General features: G+C 37.6%; 2 protein-coding genes across 2 annotated transcripts in view; one reads left to right on the top strand and one right to left on the bottom strand.

Annotated features, from left to right (window-relative positions):
- LOC113095045 (suppressor of tumorigenicity 14 protein homolog) overlaps positions 1-15,379 on the top strand; it is a 38,716-nt gene that overhangs the window by 10,898 nt on the left and 12,439 nt on the right. Inside the window, exons 3-4 of the mRNA XM_026260667.1 lie at positions 13,991-14,154; positions 15,014-15,084. Coding sequence (XP_026116452.1) covers positions 13,991-14,154; positions 15,014-15,084 — 235 coding nt within the window. The remainder of the gene's footprint in view (positions 1-13,990; positions 14,155-15,013; positions 15,085-15,379) is intronic.
- Positions 299-13,514, bottom strand: LOC113095047 (uncharacterized). The gene is made up of 2 exons (XM_026260669.1): positions 12,259-13,514; positions 299-4,983 (listed from the first exon to the last, which is right to left on the bottom strand). Exon 2 carries the CDS (start codon positions 4,347-4,349, stop codon positions 2,853-2,855), a length of 1,497 nt encoding a protein of 498 aa, XP_026116454.1. The 5' UTR covers positions 4,350-4,983; positions 12,259-13,514; the 3' UTR covers positions 299-2,852.

Raw genomic sequence — 15,379 nt, 5'->3', positions numbered from 1 at the left:
ACATGCGATGTTGTCATCAAACTGCACTTTCCACATGTACAGTGTTGTGTTAATTTTATCTGACTAAAGAAATATGCAGATGTTCTCTCCAAACATCCAAATTTCAAACCAGCAAAGGCAATTTAAACCATTGTTCTTACCTTTGATGTCTTCTCTGGGGCAATGGAGACTTCTGCACTTCTTCCCACCAGAACCAGATCAGCTCAGTTGAGTCTTTGCCTCTGCAGAGCTTGGCAATACAGAATCAGGAACAAACTAAAATAATAACTTTACTCATAATAAATTACTCAGAGACTTGTTTAAAAGTTTTTACGCATCACCATTGTACATGGCTTCGCTTTATTTTAAACACTAACTCATAAGCAAAATATTAACAAGTAAAAAACAAAAGTAAAAGCGTAAGTCTTCACCCCGAGATGCGGCAGGGGATGTGTCCAAACCATAACATTATATAGTCCCAAAAACAATACATCATTTCTTCCGGATGCCTCCTTTTGGTAAAACACATTAACACATCCGCTTGCACGCACACACTAACAGTCAGGTTGCTATGGATACAGGAAGTTAACATCTCCTTATTTGGCAACCCCTCTTCTGCACACACACATTAAGTAATTGCTGCTCTATTATCTTTCCATTAAAGCAAATTAATCTTTTCTTTAAGTTGTTACAAAATCTTAAGGCGTAGGCTAAGTAAGTAACTATTGCTAAACTGCACAGCATCCTCCTCCCTGTGTTAATCAGATTAAACACATTACAATACAATTTTTTAGAAAGAAAGTCCATCCTGCAATCCAGATTGCAAGATGCATTTCCTTGCACACTCATTGTTATCTTAGCAAAAAGCAAGCATACGTGACAGTCTCAACTGGCGTACGTGACAGTTTCAACTGTTGAGCAAATGTTAACATCATACATTTCTTATTACTGCCTTTTAAAAGTTGATGTCTAACAATTCATATATCTCATTATTACCTTTTAAGGGTTTTCTGGTCTTGCAACAGAGGTTTGCAATCTCAAGGCCTCGATACCATTTGCCAGAGACTGTAACTCCAAATCAACATTAACCAACTCAATACAATTAATCATTTCGCTCATCATTTTTATTATCTTCTTATTCATGCCTTCTTGTCTTCGCACCAGTCGAATTATTCTTCTTATCTTAGAAACGATTTTCTGCTGGTCCGTCGGTTGATCTCCTCTTCTGTTTCTCTCGACGCTTGTCTTTCTTCTTTTGTCGTTTGACCTTTTTGTTCCAGTCTTTCTGGAGGCCTTCAACAAGTAAATCATCAAAATCAATCTTTAATTTACCTGATTCATTATCACAGTTACCCAGTGAGACACGATTGGGAATATTGTGACTAGGTGACCCCATCTCAAAAATGGGAATCTCCAAAACACCCTCACTTGGGGTCAAATTGTCACAAAGATTTCCTCTCGTCCTAGTACTCTTCACTGGAATTCTATCTTCAACACATTTCACCAAAATGTTCCCAACTCTCACACTTCTATACATTTTCTCAATGAACACATCAAAAACATTCCTCCTGTTTCTAATCAATGTCACTTCTATCAATTCTCCCATTTCCATAACAGAATACGGATCTTGATTTCTAGGCAGTTCATGCATTAGGCACTTGTCAATTCCATCTCTTTCCACAAAAACCCTCAGGATTCTCTTGCAGAACCTAAAGCCTCTCTACAGTTCTCGGCCAGCTTTTCGCCAGATCTTGGAACCGCCTGAAGCTCATCCCACTAAGTGGGCCACCGGGCTCCTGGATCATCACTGCTGGGCCCTGGAAGAGATTCATGCCAATCATAACACTAATACATAAACCGCTCTGTACTTTCAATTCACCATACCCATGTAATTTACTTTAGATCTTTTCAAAATATACATTTTTTCTAAAGACAATTTTTCTCTTTTTTTCTTTTTTAAAAGTTTTCATTAGAGGTAGTTAATTATTCTGAATTTATTGTGGTAGTTTGCTTGAAACATGTTGTACACTTTTTCAATGCCTTTTTCATCTTGTCCCACCGGTTCATCAAAATCATAATCCCCAGTAGTACAATATCATCATCTTTCAGAAAGAATCCTAACATAAACACACTCAATGTCAAAAATCCTATAATTGTCCATAACATTGCTTCTTTTCCATATTTGAATATCAACAATCCAATTAAGTACATTGCGCTAGTTATGATAATACATATTTCTCCCCAAAAGACAAACTCATCTTCATGTATCATAACAGATGTAACATCAACCCAAGCTTTAATATGCTTGTTACAGTTAAACCAAATGTTCCCTGATGTCCTAGCAATTTTTGCCATCCAATTGATAAAATCATCAGAGTACAAACAAAAATCATTTTGCTAACTCTTCCTATTAACATTATTCTTACAACTTGTAAAACTGATAAAAAATACAGCCACCAGAGATTTCTATTAATTCCTTGCAAAAGCATCCATAAAATATAAACACCAACCTGGAATCCAGTACCAGGGATTTCAGGAATCAGAAATCCTCCGGCTTCTGTCTTATTCTCATTCCTTGCGGTTCCATTATTTGTCCCCTTGGATGCCATTTTTTATCATTAACAATTGAGATCTTCTGTTGGACTTACGTATAGTAATTGGTTTCAATAAATTTCAATGAGTTTTCTATTCCCAAATAGAAATTACCCAAATATTCAGTTAGTCTTGTCCAGTTACAAGTGAAACTACATATAGTTGTAGCTGTCTCTTTCGTTCTCTTTACAATATATATATGTTTTTACTCCACCTACTTCCTTTCTCTTCATTATCTTAACGGCTATCTTTTTGCTCCTTTTAAGGTATGCCACGTTTCTCTACAATAACGATTTTTCTAAGTTATGCTTCTTTGTTCGTTTAATACGTTTATGTCCTTTAGCTTGAAAATCTATTAAGTTTCCTAATACCGTTAATACATCTCCATTGTCTTCTCTGGACATCATTCTTTGGCCTAGAGATGCACAGAAACATTTTATAATAACCATTATTATAACTAGTCCTAATACAATTAATCCTCCATATAAAATGTACCATCCGGCTCTAATAAAGAGATTAATTAGACCACTCCATAAATCCGTTGTAACAAAATTAAACACAGTTTCAGCTGCCTTTTTCACACCTTCCACTCCTTTTTTCACAAATTCTCCAGGATCTTCAAACCATCTTGGTCCTCCTTTTATTTTCTGACCTTTGATCTCTATACTAGTATTACATAGATCATTTCTCAACCAGTCTAAACCCAGATAATAATTTTTATCTTTTGCTTTGCACCAATTTTCCTTCCAATTTCTCCTTTCAATTGTTAGTGACAAATCATCAATTGCTATAGCATCTAATTTGGTTAAGGGTACATTTTTCCCTCCTTTTGGAACTCTATACCTTAACATGCTATTTGTTGCATAATACACTGGTCCATAAAACATTTTCCACTGAGAATTCCTATTCAATACCCTTATTACTCCTCCAGTTCCATAAGTCATTTCATATTTGTTAGCCAGTTTACTTCTCTTAAAAGTCCAAGGTAAGGGAACTATTCCCTTACTCCAATAACATAACACTGATGCTATTTGATTAATAGTAATTTGATCATGTCCTGATGAGCATTTTTCAATAATACTCCCACACTCATTTCCTAATAATCCAAAAACAGCATCACTAAAGAAAACTAGATTGTTTCTATAAATACCTTCTTTGTCTTTCCTTCGATTAAGGTTTAATCTTTTTAAGTATAATCTTCTCTTTATACTTAAGTTCTCATTTGTTTTATTCCCTGTGATTGGATCTGTACCATTACAAAAATCATCACAGTCCATCTTCTCTTCATCTTTGTCACAAAAGTGAGCATAGGAAAAATCAACACTATCAGTCTTTATGTATTTGTATTTTTGTCCATGGTATTTTTTACCCATTTCTTTTCTAACACATTGTTCTATTTGTTTCACCTTATCTTCATAATAGTTTTTAATTTCTATTTCTGTTTGTAATGTTTCTTTTATTTCCATTTGAATTAAATATACATCAGTTTCCCATTTAACTTCATCTATTTCCCAGTAACCTATTTTGAAATTAAATTTCACTCTAGGTAAAGCTAATCTCTTTTTCCATATCCATGGTACTGTTTTATTTAACTCTAAACTAATTCTAGTTTCAGATGTAATTTCTAGCTCTGCGTATCCTGTTTTTCTTGATCCTACTGATCGGTCTCTTACTGTTGTTAACACAATGAAATTTCCTTCTTTAAATAACATACCATTGGTTTCTATCCATTTTTCAACATTTTCCCTTATTCCTGCTGCACTTTTTATTTTTTCCATATTTTTTATCTCTCTTACTTCTTTTAACAGTACCTTTATATTTACACTGTCTTATTGTCCAGGGGTTAAAATCTTTTGCTGATCTAAATATCCAACATCCCCCTAGTTCCTCATTTTCACTTGTTCTATAGGTAGAACCTATAAAATATTTAATAGTCCTATTCCCTTCTTTTTCTTGGATAAAACTATTTTCCTCATATACTTCAATGTCACTACTGTGCCAATGTTTTATTTTTACAGTGCTCTTTAGTTTGACCTTTGGCTTTCTAACCATGTAGTAATCATTCTTCTCGTCATTGAGATTATCTAGCCATCTCCAAAAACCTATTGTTTTGTTCTCTATTTTAGTTCTGTTTCCTTTAACAGTTGCCCATACAGATACTTCAAATCCTGAAACATTTTGTTGTTGAACTAAAATCTCAGCTAATATCAAAGAATTAGTTAAAATTCTCCACTCTAGAACAAAGCTCACTCTAATTAATATTAATAACAATAATCCTAGAATTATTAACATCCACAGTATTATACTCATCCACTTGCAGATGCGCCGTTGTTTCTTCATCCTCTCGATGATTTCTTTGGCCTCCCCCAGCTCCTCTGAGAGGCTCTCGAGTGACTCTGCTCTTTTCATTTCCTGTAAACAGAGGTTAGTTCTGAGGCCCAGTTATGAGCCTTCTAGTCCTCCTAAATATACCCTTCTTGATAACCTTTATCTCTGGCTGTTTATCATGTAATTCAACTTCCAATCCCCCAATCCAATCATAATCAGGGTGTGAACATGACAATACATTCAACTTAAAATGCATTACAACAGTAAAGGTTTCACTTGGTACTTCTGTGATCTGCTCGTTATCATAATAACTTACAAACTTATATGTCTCATCTTCAGGACACCAAATTTTGTGCTTATCCAGGTCTTTTGCTAAGGACACTGTTAACTGCACAAATTTCTCTTTCCTTGTAGAATTTCTTTTGTCCTTCGTCACATTAGAACGGGGCTGTGTCGCTCTAAAGTCTTTATCATAGGAAGGGCTATTTACCCAGCCACTTCCCTGCACCAGTTCTACCGCTAGATGGCCCCAGCTTCGAACTTGCCACTGATCACCGATTTTTACATAAATCCAGGCAATCTTCCCTCGAGACCCTTGCTTAAGATCTACCACAGGGAAACATTTTAAAATGGGTTGTGTCCACAATGACAGTTCCCATCTCATTGACTCAATGTCTGTAAAAGATAGATCCTTTTCTCGATCCTGTCTTTTTATTTCTCTTGCAAAATCTTCTTTCCCTAGAAGAGTTTTGTTCCTAGTTCCTTTCCCATTCTTGGGAAACGAAGGCATTCTTGCTTCAAGAAAAGCCTCCTTCTCATGATCTCTCATCCCCACATAAGGATGTCTAGAGAACCTGGTCATTATTCTTTCCTGGAATAATCCCAGTGGTTTGAGGACTCTTAGCGTCTCCCAAACTGACCTAGAGGACATCAGAGTCCTCTCTTTTGCCTTACAGACCATACATGACCACAAAACTGTGCCATCCCAAGTGCAACCGCATCTCTCTCCAAAATTCCCAGACACTTTATAGGAATCTATTCTTAGCTTGGGGAGTCCTGACCTACAGTTCTCACAAATCAGTACTCCAGATATCTCTGTGTGAGTTTGTTTATGCATCAACCATTCTGCACCCATGTCCTTCTTTTCGTCACCAAACGATAGACTCTGCATAGCACATTGTTGATTGCATATCACACAGCAGAACGGTCGTACTGTTACTTCTATTGCTTTGGCATATGTTCCTTCATAGCCAAGGTACCTTTTCATCTCTGGTTCTAACCATAGAAATGCTCTTGACCCATGCTTACCATGCTCCACCCGGATTAGGCCTTTTTGATTAATAATGGACTTTACTCTCTCCATTATTTATTTCCTTACTAAATCCTTATTACTCTGGATTCCGTTATTTTCTAGTTCTACTGTATTGGACCCTGTTATTGCTTTCACTTTATCAACAGTACCCAACCCCTCAGAGAACTTACCTACTTTGTGCCTTCGTGTTATAATGACTTCATCACCAACATCGAACCTTGTGTTTTTCTTAACCTCCCTTTCTTTCAGGTTCACCGTATTGTACCTGTTGAGGTGTAATAAACACCGATCAATGTTCTGATCCCAGTCACCTAAGGCTTTATTTTTAGCAAACCATTCCTTAACATTTCTAATTGCACGTTCTGCAATTCCATTTGTCTCTGGACGGTAGGCTATGGATTTAACTAGTATTATTCTATTCTCTTTACAGAATTTCTGTACTAGTTTCCCACTTATGTTATGCGCGCCATCTGCTCTCAAACTCTCCATTGGTCCCTGCCACCTAATCCATTCTGTTAAACACTCTACTACCTTTGCTTCGAGCGCTGACCTTAAAGGCCATATCATGGTTTTCTTAGTGTGGTTGTCAATGGCGAGCAGAAAATAGCAGTTCCCCTTTTTAGTCTTGGGACGTAATGGCCCTGCAAAGTCAATGCTAATTTGTTGTGAAGGATACTCCTTTGGTAATTCACTTTCCTCACAACCTTTAGCTGTCATAAACTTCCTGCATATCTGGCATTCTTTCCTCACCTCCCTGTAATGATTCCTCCAATTAGGAATGTTTAGATTTCTTAATCTAAGCTCCACTTGAATCATTTTAACACTGGGATGGTTTAGCTCATTATGCAGTTTCTGAAATAACTCTGTTATTTCTTTTGTCTTAACTCGACCTATAAGTTTATCTACCTGTCTATTTCCTTCAGCAGACTCATTAGTTTGCTGTCTGTGGCTAACCTGGTGATAAACATGAGCCTTTACTTTCTCTAGTAAATTGGCTATATTTTTCCACTGATCTCTATGTGCCATTGGTTTACCTTTAGCTGTGTGAAAGTCATTAGCTTTCCACTTGTCTAGCTCCAGGTTAATCCCATCTGTAACATATTCTGAATCACATGTCAGGACAATCTCTGTATGACCCAGCTCAACAGCCCTCTGTAGGGCACGTTCAACAGCTGTTACTTCTGCTAACTGAGCGGTCCCCTGGATTTCCTCTTTTTGTGATGTGATCAGCTGTCCATTAAATTTAACTAAGTATCCCCACTTAACTTTCCCTCCCCTCTCACTTCCATCAGTGAAATATTTGGGTAAGTGCTTATGGTTCTCATGATACCTAGTAATCTTATCCTTCCTTTTCTGTTTAATTCTTCTCCAATCTAACTGATTGTCTCCTAGAATTAAACTCCATTGATCCCACCTATGGCTATTAATGCGAGCCTGATTCATCACTAGATTTCTTTTTAACCTAGCTAGCTCCCCTGCCATAGAGAAAATCACTATTGGTTGTTCCTTTGCTACAGCTTTTAACTGTAACAGTCTCTTACAAACAGCTGCTAATATTCTCTCAGCACTGTTCTCATCAAATCTTTTCATTGTTGGTTCTTGCTGGTGTGTCAAAAATGCAATAGGACAGATACCTTCTGCATTCCACAATGTTAAAGTAACTTCCTCTTCTTCATCAGAGACCTGAACGTAAAGGGGAAGTGTCTCATCTCTCCTCTCTAATGCACCACTCTCAAGAGCCATGCTGATTAACTTTAATCTAGCTTGTTCCATTTGGTCAGTCCATTGCCACTTTCCTTCCTTGGTTCCTTGATACAATATTTTAGCCTCTCTAGAGTACTTAGGTATTAGCTCCCTAATATAATTCAAAGTACCTAGCAGTGACTGAAGTTGCTTCCTGTTTTTAGGGGGGCCTGCCTGTTGCATTTCCTCTAGCTTCACTCTGGTGCTAGTTGTTAAAGCTTTTGTATCTTTACCAAGCTTAAACCCTAAGAAATCAATCTCATGTTTTCCAATTTCCATTTTCTTCAAACTAGGCTTAAGACCTGCCTCTGTTAGCCTATCAAGGGTTTGTTCAAGTATTCTTAAATGTTCTTCCTCATATTTTGTGGATATCAGTATATCATCAATATATACTGTAACTGGTATTCCTGCTAGGATCTCTAAAATTAAGGCTTGAAAAACGTTTGGCGAGTTTCTGTATCCCTGAGGAAGTATTTTCCATACATAATGGTCAGTTCCAAAGGTAAAAGCTGTTCTTAGTTGGCTTTCCTTGGCTAATGGGATACTCCAGAAACCATTAGCTAAGTCTATTTTTGACAACCAGTTTTTCTCTCTCCCTATATTTCCACTAACTTCTCCACAATTAATCAGATACCTTGTATCTGGAATTGTTACCTTATTTAAAGCCTTATAATTGGTAACTAGTCTCCAACTACCATCTGGTTTGCGAACTGCTTGCAAGGGAGAGTTACACGCTGCAAGTTCCTCTTTTGGCAGTTTCCGGAGAATACCCTGTTCTGTCAGCTCTTTGATAGTTTCACCTATTTCTTTTTCAGCTGCACTGTTAATTTTGTATTGTCTCTGTGGGGGAGGAATTCCTCCTTGAATTACATGTTCATACTTGGTCTGAACTTTACCACAATCATTTTTACTCTTAACTATCCATGTGTTTTCTTAAGAGTTTTTCCAGCTCCCCTTTCTCACTCAATTCTGATTCCCTTACTATTCTCTCAATCTCTTTTTTTTATCAACTACTCCTATTTTTCCTATTTTTATTAGGTCCTTTGGGCATAACAAATTTTCCTCCCCATGAATTACATCTATTTCATTTTTTCTCCATACTCTTTTACTTCTAGAATTTCCCTCAAAGTCTTCTACCATAATTACTTTCTTGAATTCATCGTGTTTTTCTGTGGGTTTTAAGACACTGAAATCTTCTCCTGTATCAATTCTAAATTTTGTATCGTCATAGGTTTTATACAATTTTTGATCAATTTCATCTGTTTTCATTAAGGCTTTCTTAAGGGGAGCCGATGTTTCCTATGCTTCTGTTAGCTCAGAGCCCTTTTTCTTGTTCTTCTTTCTCTTGGCCTTAGCTTCCTCTTTCTCAACACTGGCTTCCGCCCTGGTGTCTGCTGTTCTTACTCTGCCTATTCTGGCTTCAGGCCTGCTTTTCTGTCTGTCCTCCATAATCTGCTGTCTCACTTCTGAGCTTAATTTATTCCATTTCTCTGGAGTAATGTAATTCCTTTTCTCTCTATTATTCTCAGGTCTATTGTCTCTAGGTTTTGATTGGTCCCTATACTTTCTCCCTCCATGAGAGCTATCTTTGGGGCTAAAACGGTCTCTCCCTTTTCTCCAGTTCCTATCTGGTTTTTGCTCTGGGTGAGGGGAGAATTTACCCTCCACCTCATAGCGGTTGTAGGGCTTCCTCTCACGGCTTGACCGTCTCGGTGGATCTTTAGACCTCTGAGTTTTACTACCTGATTTTTCCTTATCTGTCTGAATTATTTCTGTCTTTCTATCATATCGAATTAGAGCCCTCTCTAATTCTTCAGGGGATGTTTCTGGACCATAAAGGAGGAACTCTTTCGCTCCTGCTAGGGCGTTTCTCTTTACACCTTGAAAAATGTGTCTTAGAATTCCCTCTACACCTTTTTCAGCAATTTCTTGACAGGCTGTTAATGATCCTACTGTACGCCACTTCTCCTCAAACTGTTCCTGCTCAATTTCTTCTCTATTAGTAGGAATTAACCCCTCAAGAGTTTTAGCTAATTTAATTCTGATTACAGGGGTCATGGGCCTTTTCTGACCTCGTGTACCTAAATGCAACGCTTCTAGATGTTGATTTAGTGCACTCACCTCAGCTGGTCGAGCTGCTTCCTCCTCTGACTGATAATCTGACTCAGTTGCCACATCTCTGAATCGCAGTCTCCTAGGTCCCCTTGTTTCTCTGATAGGTGTAGTTATCACATTTCTATCAGGTCTTTGGACTACAAATTCATCCTCAGCAGAATCCTCCTGATTCTCCTCTGATTCACTGTCTGCACTATCGCTTTCAGGGCCAACATCAGAATAATATTCCTCAAACTGATCGTTTCCCACTGTGTTCCTAATTATTCTCTCTAACGCAGCTCTGTTTGTTAGATCTTTCTGGGCTAGGATAGCTCTTTTAGTGCGCTGTGTTAATGTGGTGTCTGCAAGAATTTGCTTAGCATCTCCTCCATTCAGTAATGCCCATAACTGACCACATGTTATACCTGGAACGTATTCTTCATCCCATTTATTTGTTCTGTCTAAGGTAGTTTCTCTCTTCCTACCCCTAGCATGTGTGGGTCTATAACATCCCTCACCTAGCCTGAATGTCTCAAAGCTTTTGCCTAGCTTTAGTTTAGGGAAAGGGTTTTCTACCCTATCTTTTTTCCCTTTAACAGTTTTTGTACGTTTTATCACTGGCCATCCTGACACTGAATTTTCTTCTAAAAATTCTGCCCTGGCCCTTGCTGATCTTGTTAAGTTACTAACTCCCTGGTCTGATCTCCCCTCTCCTGCAGCCTGATCTTCATTAACTCCCTGAGTTATTCTCTCTATGACTGTAGGGTGTGGGTGACAAATCTTCCATATTCTGGGCAAGTTAGTTCTATCTGTTTTTCTTATTAATGCATTTACTAGGGCGGTTCCCATTTTGATTTCATTAAAACCAAAAATTCCCCCTGAGATTATTGGCATAGCCACTGAGCGATAATTATTCTCCCTGGCTACCTTGCATATGTTATCAATCAGCGTGTCTAGGGTGACAATTGCAGTTAACTCTTCAGCTACATCATTGTTCTGACCCCTTTTATGCCCTATGGCGTGTATTACAGGTTTTCCATTTGGTCCACCTATTTCCTGAAGTATTACATCGCCTGTCTTTATTGGAGCTTCTCTACTCTCCATTATTTTGTCAGACTCAGCCTGAAATCTATGGCCTGCCCTTCTCCTAAAGGCACCAGCTACTCCATCTCCATGCTGGAGATTTTTGTTAGCTGCATTAACCAAAAACACAGGTGTCTTCCTCTTGTTCTAAATATCCCTCCTTGAGGATAATTAGGTTTCTACCTTTCCCAAAATAAGTCTTCAGAGGTTCTTCATCCTCTGACTCAGACTCATCATCTGGGCTTTCAGGCACTTCCTGCTGTGGAGCACTGAAGTCTAGAGCATTTCTATTTTCCTCTCTACGAGGCACAAAGCTGGGGGCTACTGATCCTCTCTCAGACCCTTCTCCAGCATCTGTCTCATCCAGTTCATCCCAACCTCTTGTTGGAATGCTTCTGACTTCCCCCCCATATTCATCAAACACTCTTACTTTGGGTGAACCATCTCGTCCCCCTCGGTTTGAATAAATAAAGGGCGGGATCTCTGCTCCTTCACAAATCCTAAGATTCACTACTGAAGTTAGCACTCTTATCTCATGCCATGGAATCTGCTCTGAACTACACCTACACTGCGTAGGGTCAATCCATTCAAGCCTTCCAGCTAAATCCTGTGGAACAAGGTTGACCGTCGTCATCCTATCCATGATTTACTCACTTAGAGTCTTACTTTACCTTCTAGCAAGATCTCTAATCTGGCTTCACTAAGCCTTTTGTCTTCCTATACCAGGTCTATCTCTGAGCCCGTGTGCACATATATAAGACAAAAAAACAAGTCCCTCTGGACTACTTTGAGTCTAGCTATATCTTTTAGCAAGATCTCCTTCCTCGCTTCTGGCTACACTGAGCCTTCTGCTTTTCTATATTAGGTCTATCTACTAGCCTCCGCGAGCATATAGAAAACAAACAAGTCCCTCTGGACTATTACAATGGTCGTGGTCTGTAAGGACTTTCTAGTGTCAATACATTACGCTTGTTATTATTTTCAAGTCATCCTTTATCCTGTATTCAAGCCCCACACGTTTGGGCGCCATGTTGTGTTAATTTTATCTGACTAAAGAAATATGCAGATGTTCTCTCCAAACATCCAAATTTCAAACCAGCAAAGGCAATTTAAACCATTGTTCTTACCTTTGATGTCTTCTCTGGGGCAATGGAGACTTCTGCACTTCTTCCCACCAGAACCAGATCAGCTCAGTTGAGTCTTTGCCTCTGCAGAGCTTGGCAATACAGAATCAGGAACAAACTAAAATAATAACTTTACTCATAATAAATTACTCAGAGACTTGTTTAAAAGTTTTTACACATCACCATTGTACATGGCTTCGCTTTATTTTAAACACTAACTCATAAGCAAAATATTAACAAGTAAAAAACAAAAGTAAAAGCGTAAGTCTTCACCCCGAGATGCGGCAGGGGATGTGTCCAAACCATAACATTATATAGTCCCAAAAACAATACATCATTTCTTCCGGATGCCTCCTTTTGGTAAAACACATTAACACATCCGCTTGCACGCACACACTAACAGTCAGGTTGCTATGGATACAGGAATTTAACATCTCCTTATTTGGCAACCCCTCTTCTGCACACACACATTAAGTAATTGCTGCTCTATTATCTTTCCATTAAAGCAAATTAATCTTTTCTTTAAGTTGTTACAAAATCTTAAGGCGTAGGCTAAGTAAGTAACTATTGCTAAACTGCACAGCATCCTCCTCCCTGTGTTAATCAGATTAAACACATTACAATGCAATTTTTTAGAAAGAAAGTCCATCCTGCAATCCAGATTGCAAGATGCATTTCCTTGCACACTCATTGTTATCTTAGCAAAAAGCAAGCATACGTGACAGTCTCAACTGGCGTACGTGACAGTTTCAACTGTTGAGCAAATGTTAACATCATACATTTCTTATTACTGCCTTTTAAAAGTTGATGTCTAACAATTCATATATCTCATTATTACCTTTTAAGGGTTTTCTGGTCTTGCAACAGAGGTTTGCAATCTCAAGGCCTCGATACCATTTGCCAGAGACTGTAACTCCAAATCAACATTAACCAACTCAATACAATTAATCATTTCGCTCATCATTTTTATTATCTTCTTATTCATGCCTTCTTGTCTTCGCACCAGTCGAATTATTCTTCTTATCTTAGAAACGATTTTCTGCTGGTCCGTCGGTTGATCTCCTCTTCTGTTTCTCTCGACGCTTGTCTTTCTTCTTTTGTCGTTTGACCTTTTTGTTCCAGTCTTTCTGGAGGCCTTCAACAAGTAAATCATCAAAATCAATCTTTAATTTACCTGATTCATTATCACAGTTACCCAGTGAGACACGATTGGGAATATTGTGACTAGGTGACCCCATCTCAAAATTGGGAATCTCCAAAACAACAGCTTAAAGTGGAACTTAGTCATTTTCCAAAACCGCTAAGCAAATATATACAGTTTCAGTACATACCACATAGAGACGTTGTTGCTGATGCTGCTCTTGTTAAATTTCAGCCTCTGGATCTGATTCTGGATCATAAATATACACTGAATCTGACTGTTAGCCATGGTTTGTTTTGGTTGGTTTTGTCCTCAAAACCTTTGGTTGTGTTTTTCCGGGAAAAATCGGTACGGACTATCTTTCTCTTATGAATATAATAAAACTAAAGACTTTTTGGAGTTATGAAGGATGCAGTACTACTCTATAGGTACTCAAGATTAACAGGATATTGAGTGAAAACGAGCATTTCACCTCCCCTTTAAATACTGTTATTCTCTCCAAAGCTGAATTGATCTGATCAAAAATGCAATAAAATTTTAATATTGTGAATTATAAATGCCATTACTTAATTAATAGGTCCCTCTTTCTTTCAGTCAGGACCAAAGAATTGGAAAAAGAGTCCACCTCTTATAAACACAGCTCGTCCACACTGGTTTACAGTGGGCAAATGAAACTTCTCAGACCAGAGTACAGTCCAGTGTACAACAATCCCGAAAGTGCAGAATTCCAACAAGTGGCGAGGGGCTTGGAAGGAATTGTGAGTGTTTTTGCTTCTCTTAGACTTTTCTTTGCTGATGGTGTTGTAAGTGTTCTGGTGACCTTGACTTTCTTTTGAGACTTTAAAGACCGTACTAAAGCTTTTAAAGAATTTTAAGTGTCTTTACACTCCAAAGATGTCAAACAGACTATTTTAGGACTTTATTTGTCTTAACATTGTATATATATATATATATATATATATATATATATATATATATATATATATTAGGGCTGTCAAAATTGCTCAAAAATGACGTTCGAATATTCCCTCTAAAAAATACACGAATATTCGAACTATTCGAACATCTGGTTGCGCATGTTGTCAATGACGCGCATTACGTCAATAACAGGCCAAAATAATACAAAGAGACATAACTACTTGTATAGATAGTCTATTTAAGTTTAAACATATATGACAACGTATTACCTACACAAAAACAAGGAAATCAACTAATGGCCAAGACTGCAGACCTCACGCTCTCTCACCCTCACGTTCTCTGCGCATAACGGTTTAAATGAACAAACAAATTTTTGTGCAAGCAATTTAAGGTCGCGACTGTTGTCCCAAATATAGCAGGCTTCATTCAGTGATTGAAACAAATATTATTAATATTAATTGAAGTTTTACAACATATAGAGCTGACATTGAATGCCCCGAGCGAGCTGTGCTGTGGTAAACATGGAACGTTTCCTTGACATATGACATGATATATATATAGTTTTTATTGATATAAACTATAAATAAAACATACAATAAGTATATTTAAAGGTTGTATTGTTACTGCTTATCATTGACCTTTTATATCTTATTATAATTGTGTTAATTGTGTTAAATAATCTATCTTTTTTTTTTTCAGATGAACAATACATTCACCAGAGATCCTCTCCTTTCTAAATACTATACCAAGTCTGTCATCACTGCCTTCAGGTACGGCTGAAGCACTGATCCCTGATTCAGACAAAGCTGATTTTACAGCATGCTCTCTAAATCAAATAGTTTTTTTTAAATGAAAGGATAGATCATTCTTTATGTCTTGATTTTAATGCTTAGTGGTTCCCTGATAGAGATAAATTACAAGTCTCATAGAAACTAGGTTAAAAAAAATCACCCTAATAAAATACAAATGATAAATTTCCAGTTCAACTATTACTACTGCTCATGCTTAGAGTTGGGGAACCATAAAAAACAGAGTGAAAATCCATTACACCAAATTAGAGGGTCA

The sequence above is a fragment of the Carassius auratus genome, unplaced genomic scaffold (assembly GCF_003368295.1).
Source record: "Carassius auratus strain Wakin unplaced genomic scaffold, ASM336829v1 scaf_tig00215575, whole genome shotgun sequence".
Lineage (NCBI taxonomy): Eukaryota > Metazoa > Chordata > Actinopteri > Cypriniformes > Cyprinidae > Carassius > Carassius auratus.
Note: the sequence above shows the minus strand (reverse complement) of the source record. Positions and strands in the feature narration are given on the sequence as shown.